The 19323-nt window shown below is 40.4% G+C and overlaps 1 protein-coding gene across 4 annotated transcripts in view; it reads right to left on the bottom strand.

Moving 5' to 3' along the window:
* The window catches only part of GRB14 (growth factor receptor bound protein 14), a 67258-nt gene extending 48847 nt beyond the window's left edge, over window positions 1–18411 (bottom strand). Inside the window, exons 1-2 of one of the 4 annotated variants that reach the window (XM_027810813.2) lie at window positions 18388–18411; window positions 15415–15547 (exon numbers count right to left, since the gene is read on the bottom strand). In XM_027810813.2, coding sequence (XP_027666614.2) covers window positions 15415–15547; window positions 18388–18396 — 142 coding nt within the window. In that variant the 5' untranslated portion in view covers window positions 18397–18411. Of the gene's footprint in view, window positions 1–15414; window positions 15548–16538; window positions 16751–17122; window positions 17299–18387 lie in introns of those variants that run through there. The other 3 variants (XM_055718306.1, XM_055718307.1, XM_027810807.2) reach the window with 3 other exon arrangements.
* Between the last annotated feature and the right edge of the window lie 912 nt (window positions 18412–19323).

Genomic DNA, 19323 nt, shown 5'->3' with positions numbered 1-19323 from the left:
TCTTTTTTTTAAAGGTCTCAATGTGCTTAATAGTAGAAAAACAGTTTTCTGGTTTTATGCAGCATGACTAAGCAATAATTATTGTAAACCAAATTATTAACCAGATGTTAGAACTGTGATATTGGAGACTTCTTTTATAACTCTTGAACAAGCAGTTCACATCAGAAACATTGCTCACCACAGGGGAAGATTGCAGACATTCTGCAAACATTATTTGTATTAAGCATTCACAACATCTCAAACAATATATCAGATATACAGACTACTGTAGTTTCATCAAAAGTTACTGCAAGTATATTATTTAGCACACATCTCATGTATATGTCCTAGAAGCATTCAGAACTGATTCACCAAACATTACAATAATTCATGCTAAAATTCACTGGATCATTATCAATAGTGTTTTTTCCTCAGTACTGGAGATGAGCACAGTCTGAAATAATCCCAGAATATCTAGGGGGAAAAAAAACTTATCTCCAAGATATAAGAAACTATATACTGGCAAGTTAAAGACAAACAATGTTATTTCATGCAATTTTCTGTTTTGAGAGTTTTGTTAAGTGGCAAAAGCTACATATCAAGTCATTGGCACCAGTAAGACACTTGAGAATCCATAGATTCAAAGCATCTATACTTTCATGCTAAATCACTTTCCTGAAATCCTAAAATCAGTAGGGCTTAAGTAAATTCTGCTGATGAACAAGAACAAGCACTGTAAATACAAAAAGAATACAGCTCCCTCCCAAAACCTACCTGCAGCTCTCAAATAGTAATAAAATACTGCCAAAGAATAGAAAGTAAAGACAAATATTTTCCTAAACTTTCAAAACCTGTTGTCCTTGAATGAGACATACAGGATAAAAAAAGCTGGTAAGAAACTGATGCCAAATCAAAGATAATTTGTTTGCAGACAGACATTTGATCCTTATTCAGTTAGCTTTAAAACAAGAGCTTTTAATAAAGCCATAAAACCAATTAAAATGCAGTAGCTATTGCCCATTTCCTTGGGTAAATAACAAAGGTTCAGTTTTAACTTTGCCTTATTTTACATTGAGCCTATAGCAGAAATAGATCCATAGCAACTAACCTTCTAGGTTTAAGGTATTATATTTATTTACTTTTATTTTTCTCTCTTAGGCTCCAGTCCAAAATCCTTATGGCTGTTTCGAGAAATCAGAAGAATAAAACACTATTCTAGAGATCAAGTTTAAAGTGTTAATTCTGTAATATTTGGAATGAACATCCTTTTCTACTAGAGACAGCTATGATAAATGTCAAGTGTCTGCAATTAGGTTTTTACCTTTCAGGCACACAGTTTTCATTTCCTATGGGAGCATGTTCTCAGAATTCTGTTAATACAGCTTCAAAATTTTGCTATAAGGTTCACAAAAGAACTTATGGTACAAGAGCCAGATCCTGTAGGCATTTTACTCACAGGAATATTAGACATGCATATGTTTGCAGCACCAGAACAAAGGACTTCCTCTATAATCTTTTTCACTTGGATCTTATCAAAAAATATGTGGGAAACAGTAACTCTAAATCTTGGTGCATTGCATTAGTGGCTTTATTGGGAAAGAAATAAAAATAACCCAAGCCATTTTTCCTTACCCCTGGGTACTGAAGGTCCTTGGCTCTTGAAAAGCATGTGCTGCTTTTTGTTCTATGAATAATATTGACCTATTTGTCTGCAAGGTGAAGCAGAGGATTATTTTCCTCAGTGCGATTATCTGTATTTTGTCTTCTGAAGTCAGATATACAGATCAGACCTATTTAGGAAGTAAGCAAAAACTTAACTGTAGTGTTTGACTTTGTAATAAAAATCCAATATTCAGATATGACTTTAAATAAAAATGCTAACAGTAATTTACTTATGCTAATGAAAGTACACATCAGCTGCACCCAAGAGTACTAAAAATTACATTGAGAAATATTTTTATCACTTAAATTTCACAAATACTCATTAAATAAAATAAAACAAAATAAAGGACATCTCAGCTAAGTGCAAGCCTTGCAGAATAACTTCACCATGTGAAAGTCAAGAGTAGTTCTGCTGATAAATGGGAGATACAGAAGGGCTCTGAAAGCCAATTATGCCTTCAGGGAAACATATATAACCACTTTTTCCTCTACAGGTATGAGATTTGACTCGTCCATGGGAGGTTTGCAAAGAATTTTGCTACTGCTGGTGGACATAAAGGAAATCAGATCCAGCTCACTTGCTTGACAGCTCTGTAAAGTGACTATGTTCATGCAGTTTTCACTCCTATTTTTGTCACTAAGCTACCAGATACAGTTCTGAAAACATTGTGCTGATACTTTTTAGATACTCCAAAATACAAAAAACTTCTACTTCTTGCCACTAAAGAAAGCGTGACTAAATTGAGTGGGCAAGAATTGAAAAGCTCTTCGTAAGAGTTTGTAGCTCCAAGGAAGGGTTTTGTAACAACATATGGAATAGAGATATCCTGCTAGAAGAGGAAGGTCAGTGGTGTACTTAAGGCACTGGATGTGGAGTCACATCAGCTGATCTATTCCTGGCACTGCCAGACATAAGGCAGGAATGTGGGCATTTATAGGTAACAAGAGCAAATCAGGCTGAGCTTTAGCTTCCGTAGATTAAAAAAAACCAACAGAGAATAGAAATTCATTAGAAGTCATAAAAAAGTTTGATGCTATTTTTTGTATTTGTTTTTTTCCTTAAGCTAAGGCAGAAGATTATTACACAAGACCAACATAAAGTCAGGTAAGTTATTTGTGGTACTGTCTGTGCTTCCTTGAGGAAGTGCTCCCTTCTGCTTGGCACAGGCAGTCACCTAATCTCTTTACTAGAAGAGTCAGTGAACACCACCAACGTGACTGTGGAAACACATACAGGGTATTTTTTGCACAGGTACATTTGCATACATTTGGCAAATAACTATTTTATTTAAAACCACCCCACAAAAAAAATAAGGTTTTGGAGTGACTGAGTGAGGGGACCAATTGTCTTTCTACTGCTGTAGTCCCTTATACAAAGAAAAGTAACAAGGTCTTATTCCTTAAACACAACACACACCCTCTTAGAAGGTTGATAACGATTGATTTCTATTGCAGAAACAGTTGTGCTAAAACAGACTATATTACCTGTAAAGCAACATACATATTATGACATAACTAGGAACTTCACAACAATGTTTGAGCCACCACAGTCTCTCTGTACAATTATCCACCTATTAAATGCTTCTATTTTAAGAAACTAACACACCGCAAAATAAGAATCAGCACAATTCAGGGTTTCTGCTCTTCGTTTTCTAGCCTGTATGGACAAGCCAGGCATTACAAACAACACACCATGCTGGACCAGCTTAAGGGCAAAGCAAGATAACCCTAGATCCCAAACCCTGCACTGAAAAGCCAACTCCAAATACATCATTTCATAGTTCTCAGCAGATCACTGTCCTTTTGCTGGCCAAGAAACATGTACCATATGAATTCTGAACTCCTTTTTAATGCTATCCTTCAATTACTAACACGTCAGCTTCCTTCTTCCCCCTGGTTATAGCTATGATATAACTGGGTCAAAACTTACCCTTAAACATACTTAAAGCAAGATTCTTTGTTAAAAATTCTCAGTGACTGTATTTTCTGACAGTCAAAATTACCTGCTGGTTGTATTAGAAAACAATTTTTCATCGTGTCAGTTTTCCACTCTAAAATGTGTTTAATAATACACATAGAACCAGAGCAAAGAGAAACACTAGTTGCAGAAAGAGAGTGGTCAAAGACAAGGCAGCTTCTTGGTGCCACAGCTGAATCACTGGCTCCAGTTTTAGTATCTTCATACATTTGTCTTTTGAAGGAGCTAGTTTCATTTGAGAAAGAGAAGTCTTTCTCATGCTAGTATTTCTGTTACACAGAAACCAAACAGCAGTCAGTCAAGCAAGTACAAGAGCTCCACAAACCATGCATTTTCCTCCCTGTACATTGAGACTGCTTGGACTTAATCAGTGTTTTGTCTTGGAGTCATAATGCTACATACTATCTTAAACCTTGTTTAGAGAAGTCTATTCAAATAATTTCCCAGGTCATGATTTTTGTACTTAGGTAAGGACAATCCCTACTTCAAAACTGTAATGCTGCTGGAAGAGTTTAGGAAGAGATTAAAACAGATTCGTATAAGATTTGTACCAACATATAAGGCACAAATACAGACTGTAAGTATTTTTTCATCACCTCTTCACAATACCTCTGCAGAAAAAGCCTAGACCTCCTCAGTCCTTTCCACTAACTTACTGCTTCTCTGCAGTGATCCTAGAAATGCCCCTCCTCTGGGCCTGAAAAGCCAAGTAGTTTCTGATTTATAAACTCATTCAGGATTTGGGAAGTCTCCGTTCCAGAAGAAAAATAACACTCAACCACAAGGAGTTCATTACTCAGCTGTTCCAAAGGCCTCTTATTTTAGAATACCTTGTGTCTTCTCTATGGCTTAGCTGACGCAGCAGTTACATATTCCAATTTTCCATAAAGTCTATTCTTTACATAAGCTTTTGCAGTTATTGCCAAAGGGTTAACAGGATCATTACAAGACTGACGTTATCTTTCATACCTATGAGTCTTCTATCTGTTTGCCCAGTGCCTGCTAAAAAAGAACAAAGTTACAAACCTCCTACTGGATACTTAACTTCAGAAATGTATTAATGCTTAATCTTCAGTGTTATTTAATAAGGTCATTGTCTCATGGGCAGAAGTACAAAGGGCAAAGTACAAAACTTTTTAACAAGTAACTTAAGAGGAATCATTTTCAAAAATCCTTTCAACTCCTTCTGATCTTATGTTAAGAAAAAAAAATCCAACAAAAAAGCCAACACAAAACCCACAGCATATCATTTTTATGGTTGCTCCTCATTTCCATGAATGAGGAGCATATTACCCTAAGAACATACTTATGAGTAGTTATGTGGACACTTGGGTAAGAATGGATGTCATTGCCCAGTGAGTTCACCAGAGGAGACAACACACAAACTTCCTTTGAAAGCCCCATGTTCCAAAGTTACCCTAATACAATGAACTCAAAGTAATTTACTATTACAGAATTAACAAATCGTGGACTACAGCTTATCAGAATACCACCAATTAAAACTTTTGGTTGTGAGATACCTTTTATTCAGAATTATTTGTTATAAAAACACTAGGAAGAGCCAACTTTGCTCAATTTAGAGCAATGACTTGCTAACCAGATCACTTCAAATTAAGAGAAGGATTTAAACCTTCTTCCACAGCATCACAAGCAGGACCCTTAATCTTCAACTATTTAGAGCACTTATTTTTCCACATTTGACAAATCTAAATGCCCTTGCTCTCTCCCAGGTCTATCCTGAGAAATTAATATTTTACCCAGAAAATTAACATCTTAACACAAATCTTAATACAACACTGCAGCAGAGGTAAAAAAGCTTTCCAGGACAATCTGAAATTAGAGAGCTGTTACCTCCTGAACAAGTCACACACACACCCCCTCCCCCATACTTCAACAAAATTTCAAAGAAAATCACTTTAAAATATAACTTAATGAGAACAGTCAGATATAAGTATTAAGTGTAACTAGTCAAAAGATACAGATATGGGAAGTAAGTTGAAGTATGAAAATCAGGATATGGACACTTTTCCTTTAGCCCTAATGAGTGTACTAGACAGAAACTAGGCAGATCCTGTCTGTTTACCAAAGTGGAAGACACTGTTACTGGATCCTTAATACTACAACATGCTAATCAGAGAGGGGCTGATGTTACAGAAAGTCACACAAGCCTGGAAAAAAAATCTTCTCTCACCAGATTGTTGATCCCCGCTTGAAGGATCACAGAAGGGGTCACACTGCAAGAACAATGGCAAAAATCTGAGCACTGCTTTTTAATGCGGCTCTAGATTTTGCAGTATCAAAGACCATAATGCAGGTTTCCGTCCTCACCTATTCTCCTTACAAACTTGTGGGATCTTAAAGCCTTGTTACACACACTCCGTCCAAAGTTTTTCAGCTGCCTAGTTTCACAATTAATAGGTTCGGGCCTGACTGAAAAGCACACCAATGGAGTGGTGTTGATGGAGTTATGAGAAAACCCTGATACTGCACAGGCTTCCTTCTCACTACATAGGAGTAAACTCTAGTGATTATGAGAACAAATTCTTGCAAACTTCCAGCCTGTTTCTCAGCAGTTGATACCATTTCTGTACCATTATAAAGTGCTTGCAGCTGTTCATAAACTCCAAGTCTTAATGCAATCAGTAACAGGAGTTAACATAACTAATATAAAAAGGCTATTTATAGCCTAAGAATGCAATCATTGAAAAATCCAGTTCTGATCACAAAGCAATCTCCCATATCTAGTTTTCCTGTGGGACATATTATCTAGTTAAGAAGCAAAGAGATAGACATACTAGTACGCAGCACATGCATACATACTAGAAGTAGGTAGGAACAATCCATCGGTATCCTAATTAGAAGCACAGGCACACCTCTAAGATAACTGATATACACTTCTCTCTTGAGACATAAGTATTAAATATCATATACACTACTGGGCTAAAATATGAGTTGATTAGCTGCAAATGAATGTTCTGTGACTGAAACAGGAGAAAAGAAAGTTCACAGTTATAGAGCAAAGAGGTCTAGTTTCTTCTCCCTCTTAACTCCTCCTCCCACAACTGCCCTTCTTGAAAAATTTTCTTTGGCCTGATTAGCAGGTTTTTTTAATCTTCCCATTTGAGGTGACTCCCATCAGGACTCTAACATGGAAGACACACTTAAGTACACTATCTTGAAGGCTGCCCTTTATCTTCATTGCCAAACTAAAGGCAGTCATATGGGTGTGAATTCCCTCAGAAGTAACAGCTTTAAACATGATGAAGACAAACAAGGAGAATATGGCCAGTGGTTACTTATCATTGCATAATTTCACCACTTGCTAGAGTTCTATCCTTTCTTGTTAATAGAAATAATCAGCTGCTAGAAGATTTTGGAATCCCTGAGCCCTGGAATCCCCAACTGGAAGCTCTATGGGTGGCACATGCACACAAAGAAATCAACATCATCTGTCAGTAACAGGATTTTGATGCTCTCACTGCCTGGCCATCCTGGTTCCTGCTATACATGTGCCAAGCAGAAGACTACTCTTATCCTAAAGATACTCATCTATACTTGACTTTGCACATGTCAAGACACAGATACCGATTGTCCTCTACTACGCTGTATGAAATAGGGTGCTGAGAATGGTAAGTGATCTCAGGTTTATTGCCAGTTTCTATACTTTTTCTTACACAAGGGAAACTTGGTCCTGAAAGCAAAGGCAACTGAAGCATGGGAGAGGGCCAAGATGGCAACTTAAAAAACAAGGAGTCCTTTTTCTATTCTAATAGTCCCATATCCAATGGGGTCCGATTTCCATACAATTCTAGCTAGTTCTCTTAAATATATTGGCGCAGCATAAAGAATACCACTGCAAAGAGTTTAAAAGATGATGAAGCTAAAATTGGGGAAAAAAACCCCACAGTACTGTCTTAGTGGCTCTGGAATTATTATGTGAAAGAACAAGTCCTCAGCTATCTATTGTAAATAATTTACAAGAAGATACACATGTATAACGACTATGAAATTGTTTTACTAATCACAAATATTAAAGACTACACTATATGCATGATCTAGTTAATTCCAACTGGTGAAAACTAACCAGGTTTAATGCTGATGTTTATGCAGAGGTATATTTTATGTAAAATCTAAATTATTCTTACTGTGGCAACATTTATGCACAGAAGTAGGATGGGGATATTTCTCTGCCTGTTTCTATAGTTCTCAAGCTCTTACTTGAAGAGGTAATAACTGTCAGAACATCAGAAATGCAACAGCCCAAGGATATGCTAAAATCTGCACCAAAACTTCTACCAGAAATGGACCTGAGTTTGAGCTCTATTCTTCAGTTAATGCCCCAAGACTAGGATAATAAAGTTTTACTGTGATAAAATCATAAAATTTCTGATCATCTTATGTTAGCTTAAGTACTGTAAAATGTGTGATAAACTACTTGGTATATTCTCCATCTGTTGCGCAGCTTTTAATTCAAAGGAGGTCAAAGTCAGAAACCTTCAACAAGAGACTTAAGTTCTCAGCTTTAACAAACTTGCAGCATTTCAGGTAATTTAGCTATTCATCATTGACTACACAACTATGAAATCGTTTATGTTATAAAAACAGATGAACATGAAATACAACAGGTGTTTACTTGTCAATGAAATGACAGAAGTAGACCAGAACAGGACCACAGAGTTTTTTTAAGACCAGAAAAGAAAACTGAGGAAAAATGAAATGAATACCAGAAGAAATACAAAAGTACGTAAAGCTCAGTCTCATTCTTATCTGGCTGAGAATAGAGACTGTTGTAGCAACAAAAACCCAAAAATGATCTGTGGAACTCTCACACACATCCAGACATGAACTTTAATTCTAAATGTGCATGCTTAAAACCTCTGCCATTTAAGTCTTTTAAGACTGTAAAAAACAGTCCTTTGGGGAATAGAAAAGCTTTCAATACTTTGGGAGGAGTACTGCTTCAAAAAACAACAGGATTCAGGTCTTCTAGTTTAATAATGCCTTTAAACAACAATCCAGATAATTTCTTCAATGTGAATCATAACGTTAATCTAGAATAAATGATACACATTATGAATATTACTAAACACTACTCTGATTAACCTAGACTGTGAGACCCTGGACATCAGATGGGAATGTTTTGATCAAAAGACAGTTCAGACAGTGGTCTGTAAAGGGAAGACGTCAATAGCATTCTGCTGTTACAATACCGACATCCTGCATCCCCCACTTACCACATTGTCTCTTACTGACAATGCCACGAATGAGAAGCCACCTGGAAAAAAAATCTGTCAATAAAATATTTATTTAATCATGGATCTGTCTACAGCAGGTCAGGAGCTGCCACAACATGACCTGAACTTCTCAGTTCTCTACCCTAACCCTAACAAAATGCACCCATCCCTGGGAACAATTATGAATAAGAACAGCGTTAGTATGTACAACATCTCATTCCCTTCTGAAAAGTATGAGAATTCAAGCTCCATTCATCAGCATCTATCCAAGCATCCATTAATCTTTTAAAGCCAAACTCAATAAAACTGAGTTATCAAAAGTGACTCAGCAACATTAGAGCAGAAGTCCCCTGCAGTTTCAGCTGGCTTTAACTGTCAAGTCTCATATATTCAAAGAAATTGAGACTGGTTTTATCATTGCCTGCTCTAGCCACCTCATAATTACATAGTGCTATAGAGGTGTCACAGGACCAAAATACCAGGTAGTCAACTCAGAATTCAAGAGATTAATATTAAAGAATTGCTTTTTGGAGAATCAAGGTTTTCAGACTTACAGAGGTTTTCTACAAAGAATTAGACCTACTGCAATGTACCAGAGGTTTCTTGTTCTAAATATAACTTCCCAAATGGCAGAGAAATGGCAAGTTTCTTTTATGGAGAAAACAGTCATAACAGGAAAGATAAGAAACTTCAGTTTTGACTTTAAGGCTGATGATGCCCAGAACAATGAAAATCGAAAGGATGATTAAAATCATTCCCATTTGACAAACATTGGCAAAATGTTTACCAGAATCTTTGACAGCACTCATATTTTTTTTTATTTTCTGATGTAAGTGAATTAAACAGCAAGCTTGCAGAGGCAATACCTTAGTAACCAGAAAAGTTAGAATGACCTTGTTTTCTTGCTCATTAGAAAGGGGGGGGAGGGGTGGTGTAGAAAAAAAAAAAACAAACACATGCTATTTTTGTGAAGTTAGAACGTTTAGTCTTTGCTTGGGTTGTTTTTGGACAGTAACAAAGTACAGCGTTAATATGTAATAACATTGAGGGTTCATGTGAAGTAAGACAGAAAGCAATTGCTATTCTTTATAACAAAAATACACTAATGAATGAATCAATGTAAAGAAGGTAAAGTAAAATACAGGGGAAAAAAACACAAACAGGTGATTACTGTGAAGTTTCCCCAGGCTGCTGTATCAGACAGCTTGTGCTATGCCACCTCAATATAAACCAGGAGATATTCCTTATTGCTGAAACAAGCAATTGTTCAACTCTGCCTCCTGATTTTTACCTAGATATACTTGTGACTTTCTGCAACAGTGTTCAGGCGACTGGTCAAAGCACAAAGGTACATACATTAAACCGGCAAGTTTTAATAGGGTTTTAAATAATTTTAATCTACTGTAATAGTAATAAATCTTTCCTTGGTGGGAGGGTACAGTCATTCAAATGAAGAACAGACCACAGAAACTGGAGCAGAAGACCACCAGATGAGACACACCACAAAAAGCAGTTCAATTGAATCAAATCTTATATTACAGACTTCACGTAAAAACTCTGATCTCCTTAAGGTGGTTCTGTACAGGATGGGGTTTTTTGTTAATCTGTAAATTGGTTGGAAAGACTTTTTCCCTTCCCTCCTGCTTTTCAAACTCCAAGGTTGGGGTGGGGGTTTTTTGTGCAATTTAAAGGGCAGACATGGGAAAAACAGATCTATGCTTAGGAGCCGGAGAGAAAAAAGATTGAGAACTGATAAAGGAGGTAATGTGCAATGCTCTCCAACCTGGAAAGAAATCTGACAAGAAACAGACAGACTGGAATTACAGAGGAAATTTAACTAATACATCTTTTGGTTGGAAAAGATATTTCAACCCTTAGAAACTGTTGGGAAAATCATGAATTATCGCATTTCAATAAAAAATCCTTTCATTTTGTGTTGTTTAAAAGTTGAGAGAAAACAGGAATTCAGTCAAAAAATCTGTAATTAAAAAGTCTAAGTACCAGATACTTAGCCATTTAGGTCTGCTAGCACAATTATATGTAAAATTTTGGAGGAGGAGGTTTCAAGTGGGTACTCTAGAAGACCCTAAACTATAGCTGTTAAAAAAATTAAGGGTACTCCAATTACAACAGTCACTGCTCAATAGTATTCATAAAATTATAATAGCACACATTTAAAGAAACATCTGCTCTTCATCATAAAGCTCCTTTCAGTTCTTTCCAAAGAGCTTTACATGAAAATCTTTGTTAATGCAAAAAGACAATTGATGTTCCACCACAATCAAATGTGCATTTGAGGTCTCAAATATGTATTTGAGGTCTCATTATACAATTTATTTCCTGGAAAGACCATTGTGGGAGTAGATTTGGATTCTAAATTATAAACTATCTACTTGTTTAGAACATCAAGAAAGACAAAAGAGGCAAGATAAAATTCCAAAGATTTGACTGTTCTTCACCTTGAGATTTACTTGAGTTTTATTTCTGCACTTCTAATTTAATTTAAAGAAACAAGGTACTAATTACCTTGAACTACTTTTGTGATGAAACACTTTTTGGCTTACCCTTGAGCAGGGCAATAACTGTTGCTCCAGTGCAAATGATACAGGTTTTGTTTTCAGAAAAACCTAAAAAAATAAGCTTTCATAAAACTCTAGTAACCTCTTTTTAATTCACTTGACCAAATAAAAACCAAAAGTATACTAAAGAACAGAACATGATTTTTACAGTTAACATTTTTCCCTACTAATATCCATTTTGATCATAATTAGAGACAAAAGTACAAAGTGTTTTATATTTTCAGTTCTTTGACACTTCTTAGAGAACACAGATTTTAAGACACAGTTAGATTTTCCATACAAGTTTACAAACTCCACCTAATAACAGCAAATGGTCGCTTTCTCAGAGGAAGGCGACATTTCCCACCATCCACCTAGTTGACCATGCTGTGTTGGACATGAGAGGAAAGATGATTGGGGGTTTTTGGCCTTTTCAGATAAGAGTCTTCCACCCTGAAGCATAAAATTCATTTTATCTGAACATATATAAATACAACATTACCCATGCCAAAAGCACTCAACTCCCTCCTACATTTCTTACAAGGATACCAAACCTGATGATTTTTTACAGAACCGATTGCTCAATCCACAACGGAGATCTTGCCATCCATACATTCAGCTGTTGATTCCATCTCTGTATTACTCCCTTAAGGATGAGGACGTTAAATACGTAATCCCACTCCCACTCGTAAAACGCCTCAAAATTCCACCTTCCCAAACACGGGTGTGATACCATAACATCAGCTCCACAGGGTCACCTCCATGAAATGCTCCCCTGCGAACAGGTCATCTGAGGCACAAGTCTGCACGTTCTTAGCAGCTTGGTCTGTTCTTTCCATCCTCCCAGTACCCAGTCCTCCATCTAGGATAATAAAATTTGTCACTACACTGACTCTATACTTTTGCTCCTTATTTTGAACCCCATCATTCTCCCTCCCTTCATTTTTTAAATTAAAAGAGAAAAAAATAGTCAAGGTTGCCTCTTAAGGAAAGTCTGTTCTTATGACTGTTAACACGTCACAATTATGATTCTGAGAGGATATAACAGACAACTCTCCCAAACTGTAGGGAGGGGGGGAAAGGGGATGGACGGCTGTGTTGATGAGGCAGAGTGAATCCTGTTCGGACACACAGGTGTCCTACTTCCCAAGCACAGAGGCAACTCGCTATTCTGCCACATGACTTTTACCGATTTGCTTTTATAAACTTATTTCCAGTAAGTCAACCCCACAAACAGACATACTGTTCAAGCAGCACGTTCAGTGTTTTGAGAGGCTTATGATAAAAGATCAGAAGAAAGTAAGAACTTCAGCTTAGAAAAACAAGAATTCAAAATAATGTTAATAATCTATTCAGAAGAGGAAAGATTTCAGATGTCGTAGGTGCTATGAATAAGACAGTAGATAACTGCAACAACTTCTTTTTTCCCCTGGAAGCAGAAAATCTTTTCTGGAGAGAAAAACAAGACAGAAGTGGCATAACTTTGGGTGTTTTTTTTTCTTTTAGAAACACCTATTTTGATAATAGTTACCTACTAGACATAAGTAGAAATTCACTCTGTAATTTTTCTTTATTATGCCTGAAATTAAAAACACGGCAGAAAAAGAAATTCCATCAGAAAGAAAGCAATCTAAAAGAAGAATCGCTGAAAACATATGTAGATCATCAGAGAGGCAACAGAAAAAAATCTGACAGCTGTCAACACTATACCAAAAAAAAGTGCATAAGTGTAGCTGGTTTCTCCTAAGAATTAGGAAACTGGCAAACTGTAATAGGAACATTCATGACCTCGGGGGTATATTCAATGAAATTTTTGTATATGGATTAGGTACTTGCAGACAGAGCTGTTACAAAATTGGCAAAATCAGAACATGGGGTGGAAACACCACATTTCAAAGCACAGCCTCTGCAGCCAACTGTAGGAAGTCACAGTCACAGCCAGCTAACTTCTCCTCTTTGCACACCTGCTCAGCATTCCCCCTCCCTCCTTTTTAAACCTAAGTAATATAAACGTGCAAGTTACAAACATTTTAGAAGACTTCAACCTGAATTTCAAAGATAAAATCTTAACTCAACAGTTCCCATTTGGCCTTAACCTTTAAAAACTCTACATGAAGAACAGAACAGTCATGCTGGATCTGGCAAAAGGTCTACTTAGCCCAGTACCATTTCTCCTGCAGCAGCCATAAACAGGTACCCCTAGGTGAAAGACTTTTTGACAGAAACCATGGACTTGTTAAAACGTCTCCAGAAAATAACAGGAAGACTCCTCTCAGTTCTTCTGGTAACTGGAAAACGGACCAGACCCTCCACAGACTATTGTCATTTTAGCTCGTTTCTGTCAGCAAATCAGTTGTTCTTGATCCTGCTTCTACCAGAGAGGGCACTACATTCCTAAATGGAAAACCAGAGGAATTTAAGGACTGTGAGAAGAAATTGTCACAAAAGGCATGACAACAGCCTTTATGAAGAAACAAGAGCAAAATCAGTGAAGCTTCTGAGAGACTGAAGCTAACACTTAGCTGGTTTAACTGATCAAGCCAGTCAGTAATTTTAAACGTGACAGGGCACAAAAGCAGATAGTTGACCCTTGTGTGTTAAATCATGCTTGGGAAATCTACTTTCCAGTTGCAGGCACAAAGATTACCGCAATGAGTGGAATTTAAGCCAGCAATATGAGTAATGTAAAACAATTTCTTTAAATGTGACTTCCAGTCCTTATGTTCTGAAAAATAATGCTACAAATTTGGTGTTTCTCCTGCCTCTGCAGAGACTATCAATGCTTCCACCTTACCCAAGCGTGAAACTAGCCCAAGTTTACCCCACTGCATCAGCAATGTTTAGATACACACTGACCAGAAATGCCTCAGATTATCATTGCTGTTGTAGGGAAGAACTAAAAGTAATAAAAGCAGTCCAGGAAGACACCATAGCTATTTTTAGAACACAGGCAAAAAATGGCAAGATAGAATCAGCACCATTTCCCAGACACATACATATTTTTCACTGGGGAAGGAGGGAAAAGGTTCCTCCTTAGGACGCCAGCCAAGACTTTGCCAGTGAAGTTCTCTGGCAGGTGCACAGAAACAGCCATGGCTGGGCAGCTTCAGGAAAGTTAATATAACTACAAGAAACTTCAGCTTCCAGACATCTATCATCAAAACCAAATAAACAGCAGCAGTGTAAGTTCTTACACCTCCAATACCACCCCTAAAACTGTTAAGACTGTCTTAACAAAGATCTCGCAGGCCACCACAAACGTGAAGGAGGTCCTTGTTAGAACACTTCCCAGTATCAAGAAAATAAAAATGAGACTGGTAAGCTTTCAAAGAGCAAAACAGATCTCTGACACCAGTAATCTCCATTAATTGGAAACTCTCTCTCTTCAACCTCTACCCCTGCTCAGGATAACAAATGCACTGTGGGTGATAATACTAAGACAGAGCACTGCCAGGTCTGCCTGCCCGCTCAGAACTTCCCTTGGCTTACAGCTTAAGGTTATGGAAATAGTAGCAGTGGCCATACGCAGGTAAACACACGTGCATATCAAATACAGCCATGTACACAGCATTTGCTCCTTCCCCATCAATTTTATTCCATTATCCTAGCAAAATTAGACCTTCAGACAAAAGAAGCTGCTCAGCAACTGTTAGAACCCTCCGTGCTATAGCACTTGTGACAGTAACTGGAGGTGGGGAGGAAGGAAAGAAATAAATTAACTTCTCATTTAAGGACATAAAGTACCGCCTGCCCACCCCTGGTTCCGCTTTACCCAAAAAATTTGCAGTCATGTAGACTCTGTGAAAGAACAGTCACGTCTTAAGTCACAGATCCTGAAACCTCATTTTCTACACTCATCAATGACCTACAGAGAAAATTTCACCCAATTACAGAAATATGGAACACCTTTATTAGAAAAATAACTTAATAGTTAACTGAGCTTTTCCTCAAGCTTTCATGAAACCAATTTAGTATTTGTCAAATAATTATTTATAAATCTTACCTGCTTTTTTCTTGAAGTTGCCTTGGGCAACAGACTGGCTGACAAAACTGATGCAAATGGAGAGCAACACAGCTCGGGGAAAGGATTTGGAATTGATGGGATCTCCAAAATATTGTCGTCTTTCTTTTTTCTCCTATTTCAACAAAATACATAATACCAAGTGATAATTGTAACAACTGCTGTTAAAATTGCAATATCCAACCACAATGCATGACATATGAAGGCCTTAATACCAGGATACTTTCTGGTTGCAGCAATTAGCTTTTTTGTGCAGATTTTATTTTAATCAGTAGGCTGAATCTATTACCATACAGCGCTTAACACTACTTGAAAGCAATCCAAGTATTCAGCTCTGAATATAAAGTTGTTTGAATATGTGTAAGTCTTTGCAGAGTAAGAGCACAGATATATTTATATTGGCTCCTAAGGACATTAGTAAATATTTTGTTGTCCCTGTGTTCATGCCATTCCCTGTGTACACATATTACAACAGTGGATGCATGTAACTTCTCAGTAATACTTCCTGAGTACATCACAACTGTATTTTAAACAAATGGATATTTTTTTTCACCAGAACCAGGAGTCAGAAGTGACTGACAAGACAAAACAGTGCAAAGCATTAGACTAATTTTCTGTTTCCAATTACTTTTGTATTTGAATCTCCATAGCTCCATCATAAAATAAATGTCTCGGTAGTTGCTGGCTACTTAAATCTGGTTGTATCAGAAGTATCACGAAGCAACATTTGTGAGAGTAGCGAAGATAATCATTACTGTACTTGCTGAATAGCTCAGTTATGCACCGGTTTAAAATAATCACATTAATAACGTGGCTGTTCAGACTGCTGTGTACATTGCAGTCGATGGTTTTCTCACATAAAATATGGAAGAGCACTTTGCCTACTTGATTTCATTTGGAGAGCAGCACCCAAAGCACCTCAAGTATTTGAGTCGTCCAACATCATACAATCACATTTTTCTACGTGTGTGAATTGATGGCTCCGAGCTCAATATTTAACTTTATTACCTTCATCGTTATCATTCCAGATTTCATACACCACTAGGTACAAAGTGGGGGAAAACATCAGAGTAAGGTAACAATGCAGCATGAAGATGCTTTACTACCTGGAAATCCTCACCGAACGTTCGTTTAAAGTAGCATTTAGCATCAAGGAGTGAAAAGCCCTGTAATGCAGTATTTTCAGATTTCGTTAACCTGGGTCTACCGAAACTGTTCAGACGCTTCCTGAGAAACCCAGCTCACAGCTTCTTGCCCCAAGAGCAGAGACCAGCGCCTTTAAGAGCAGCCCGGGGGCAGCAGGCGGGGCGCCCAGGGGCAGCAGGCTGCCCCCGGGCAGGCACCGCCGGGGAGGCGGCGGCTGGGCGCTGTGCGCCGAGGCAGGCTCGGCTGGGCGCCGCCGCTCGCCTCACGCTGGGAAACCTCGCAGGAAAAGGGGGGGAGGTGGGGGGGCGGGGGACGCATCCGCAGCGCGGGGAAGCGCCCGCAGGGCCGGGAAAGAACTTTTGAGTCCCCGGGAGGAGCGGGCCGCCCCCCCGCCGCGGTTCGCCCCCTCCCCAGCCGCGGGGCGCTCGCCCCCTCAGGCCCCGCCAGCCCCGCGCTCCCGCCCGCAGGACGCCTGCCGGCCCCTAGACGGCAGCAGGCGGGCCCTCGAGGGAGCGGGCAGCGCCCGCCCGGGCTCCGGCCTTACCTGTCGGGGGGCGAGGGCGGCGGGTCCCCCCCGGGGGGCCGGGGGAGCGGGCAAGGGGGGCCGCCGCCCGCGGGCTCCGCCGCCCGCCCTGCGCCGCGCGGCACACCGGGCAGCGGGGCGGCCATCGGCGGCGGCGACGTCCTGGCCGGGCGGCCGCCCGCGCGGGAGGCACGTCGGCGAGCGGCCCCGGCGCTGCCGGGCGCGTCGGGCGGAGGCTGTTCTCCGCTCCCGCTGCGGAGGACGGGGGAGGCGGCGGGGAGCGGGGGGAAGCGCCGCCCGGGCGGCGAGCGGCACCGAACGCCTTCCCTGGCACACGTGCGCGGGCGGCGGCGGGGGCGGGCGGCCGCCGGCTCCGCGCGGCGGCGGGGAGGCAGCGCGGGGCGGGCGGGGGCCGAGCCGGGCGCTCGCGGCCGCCTCCGCCACGCCGCGGCCGGGGCAGCCGTCTCTCCGCTCCCCGGCGGCGGGGCGAGGCGCCCCGGCAGGCGGCGGCCCCGGTGCCGCGGTGCCACCCGGCCGGCGCGGGGCGGCTGAGGGGACCCCGGGGGCGGAGGGGCAGCGCGGCCCAGGGCCGGGCCCGGCCGGCATCCACCTGCCGCGGGCGGGCCTGGCACCTGGCCGAGCGCCTGCGGGATCGTTGACGAAGCTGCCCCGTCCCTGCGGGGGGTCGGGAGTTTGCGGTTATGCCTCGGAGTAAGCGGGAACGAGCAGGGCCCGGGGACAGGCCCGTCACCTTTGTGCCCAACGGGCCCCCGTGGGCCAGCTCGGCTCCCGGCTGGGCCCGGGACTGGCGTTCACCGCAGCTTGGAGCAGAGCAGAGGGTGGCAAAGGTTTTCCTTGTGCCTCGGGCTCTGGCAGGGCAGCCCATGCAGCCAAGCAAGCCAGCTCCTGCCCGGCTTCACCTACACAAAACCCTGTGTGGCAATTCCATGGCCGTCCTTATCAGCCTCCATGCCATTGCAAAAATACACACCCCCTCGCTGTACGAAGAAGTTTGACAACACCAAGCAGAGCAGGTGAAATGGTGTCAGTCAGTCACCTTGACAGAAAGTCAAATAATTACAACCCAGCCCCTGATAAAAACAGCTGTGTGCAGAAACCTGACTGTGCCCGGCGTGCTCAGCGGAGGTGTCGGACTGGTGAAAACACAGAACGTTTTGGGACCTGTGTGCTTTGCTGTTTTCCTGACCCCACCAAAGAAATCATCACACACAAGCCAAAATGTCAACTCCGGAGAAAGATTTTTTCAACATAGAAGCCCTACTCACGGTTTTCATTTTGGCTGAGTCACGGTTGATTTTGCAGGATGTTTATTGCCAATGAAACGAAGGATTCCTTGTCCTCTGAACAGCCCATTCGCTGTTATGCTGACCACAGAAGTGCAAGTCCAAGTTGATTAACAGTTCTTATATACAGAAACCGGCAAACATATCTGGAATTTTACAGTGTCGGATGACTGACCGGATTTGCTCGTTGCTTGCAAACAGCTATCTTTTTACACAACCACACAGACCAGACCACTGTTTTTTGCCTAATCGATTCATTGGCATAAATATGGCATATTAAACCTCACTGTCTTCAAAGCAGCGGGAGAAAGGACAAGTGGCGTAGGTGCTCTAGGTAGAATACTGAAGTCAGGAAGGGATGAAAGCCTTCGGTGGCAATTGCATGCTGATATTAGTCAGCATTTTAGAAGTTCAGCCATGAAAAGAAAGTATGTTTTCACTTAGCACCAGGTGCAACTTGTTACATAGTTACAACCTGATATACATGGTATCTTTTTGTTTCTTTGGCTTAGTCATGTAATTGCTTTGAAATGGCAGGCAAATAAAAAACACAATTAGAAGGAACATTAGCAAACAAATTAAATACTTCTATGTTTCAAAATAACTTTGCTCGGATTGAGTCATGACAGCAAAAATGCCACTTGCAGGAAAGATCAATAAAAAATGAAATGCTATTATAATTTCACTTGAATGTAGTAATTTAAGAAACAAATTGACTTAATTATTTTTTTCTACGCGTAGTCTGTCCTGATGCTTGCTGCTTTCTGTGCTTTCTGTGGGAATAGCATTGTACGAGAAAAATACAGTAATTTGAAAACAGGCACAGAAAGATCTACGTGACTGTTCCAGTGTAGCACTGGCAGCATTGCATAGGTGAGAATGTGAAACTAAAGTTTCTCCTGGCTTCCTGTCCCTCCT

The sequence above is a fragment of the Falco cherrug genome, chromosome 8 (genome assembly GCF_023634085.1).
Source record: "Falco cherrug isolate bFalChe1 chromosome 8, bFalChe1.pri, whole genome shotgun sequence".
In the NCBI taxonomy this organism is placed as follows: domain Eukaryota; kingdom Metazoa; phylum Chordata; class Aves; order Falconiformes; family Falconidae; genus Falco; species Falco cherrug.
The sequence above is the reverse complement of the archived record's forward strand: the minus strand, read 5'-3'. Positions and strand labels throughout refer to the sequence as shown.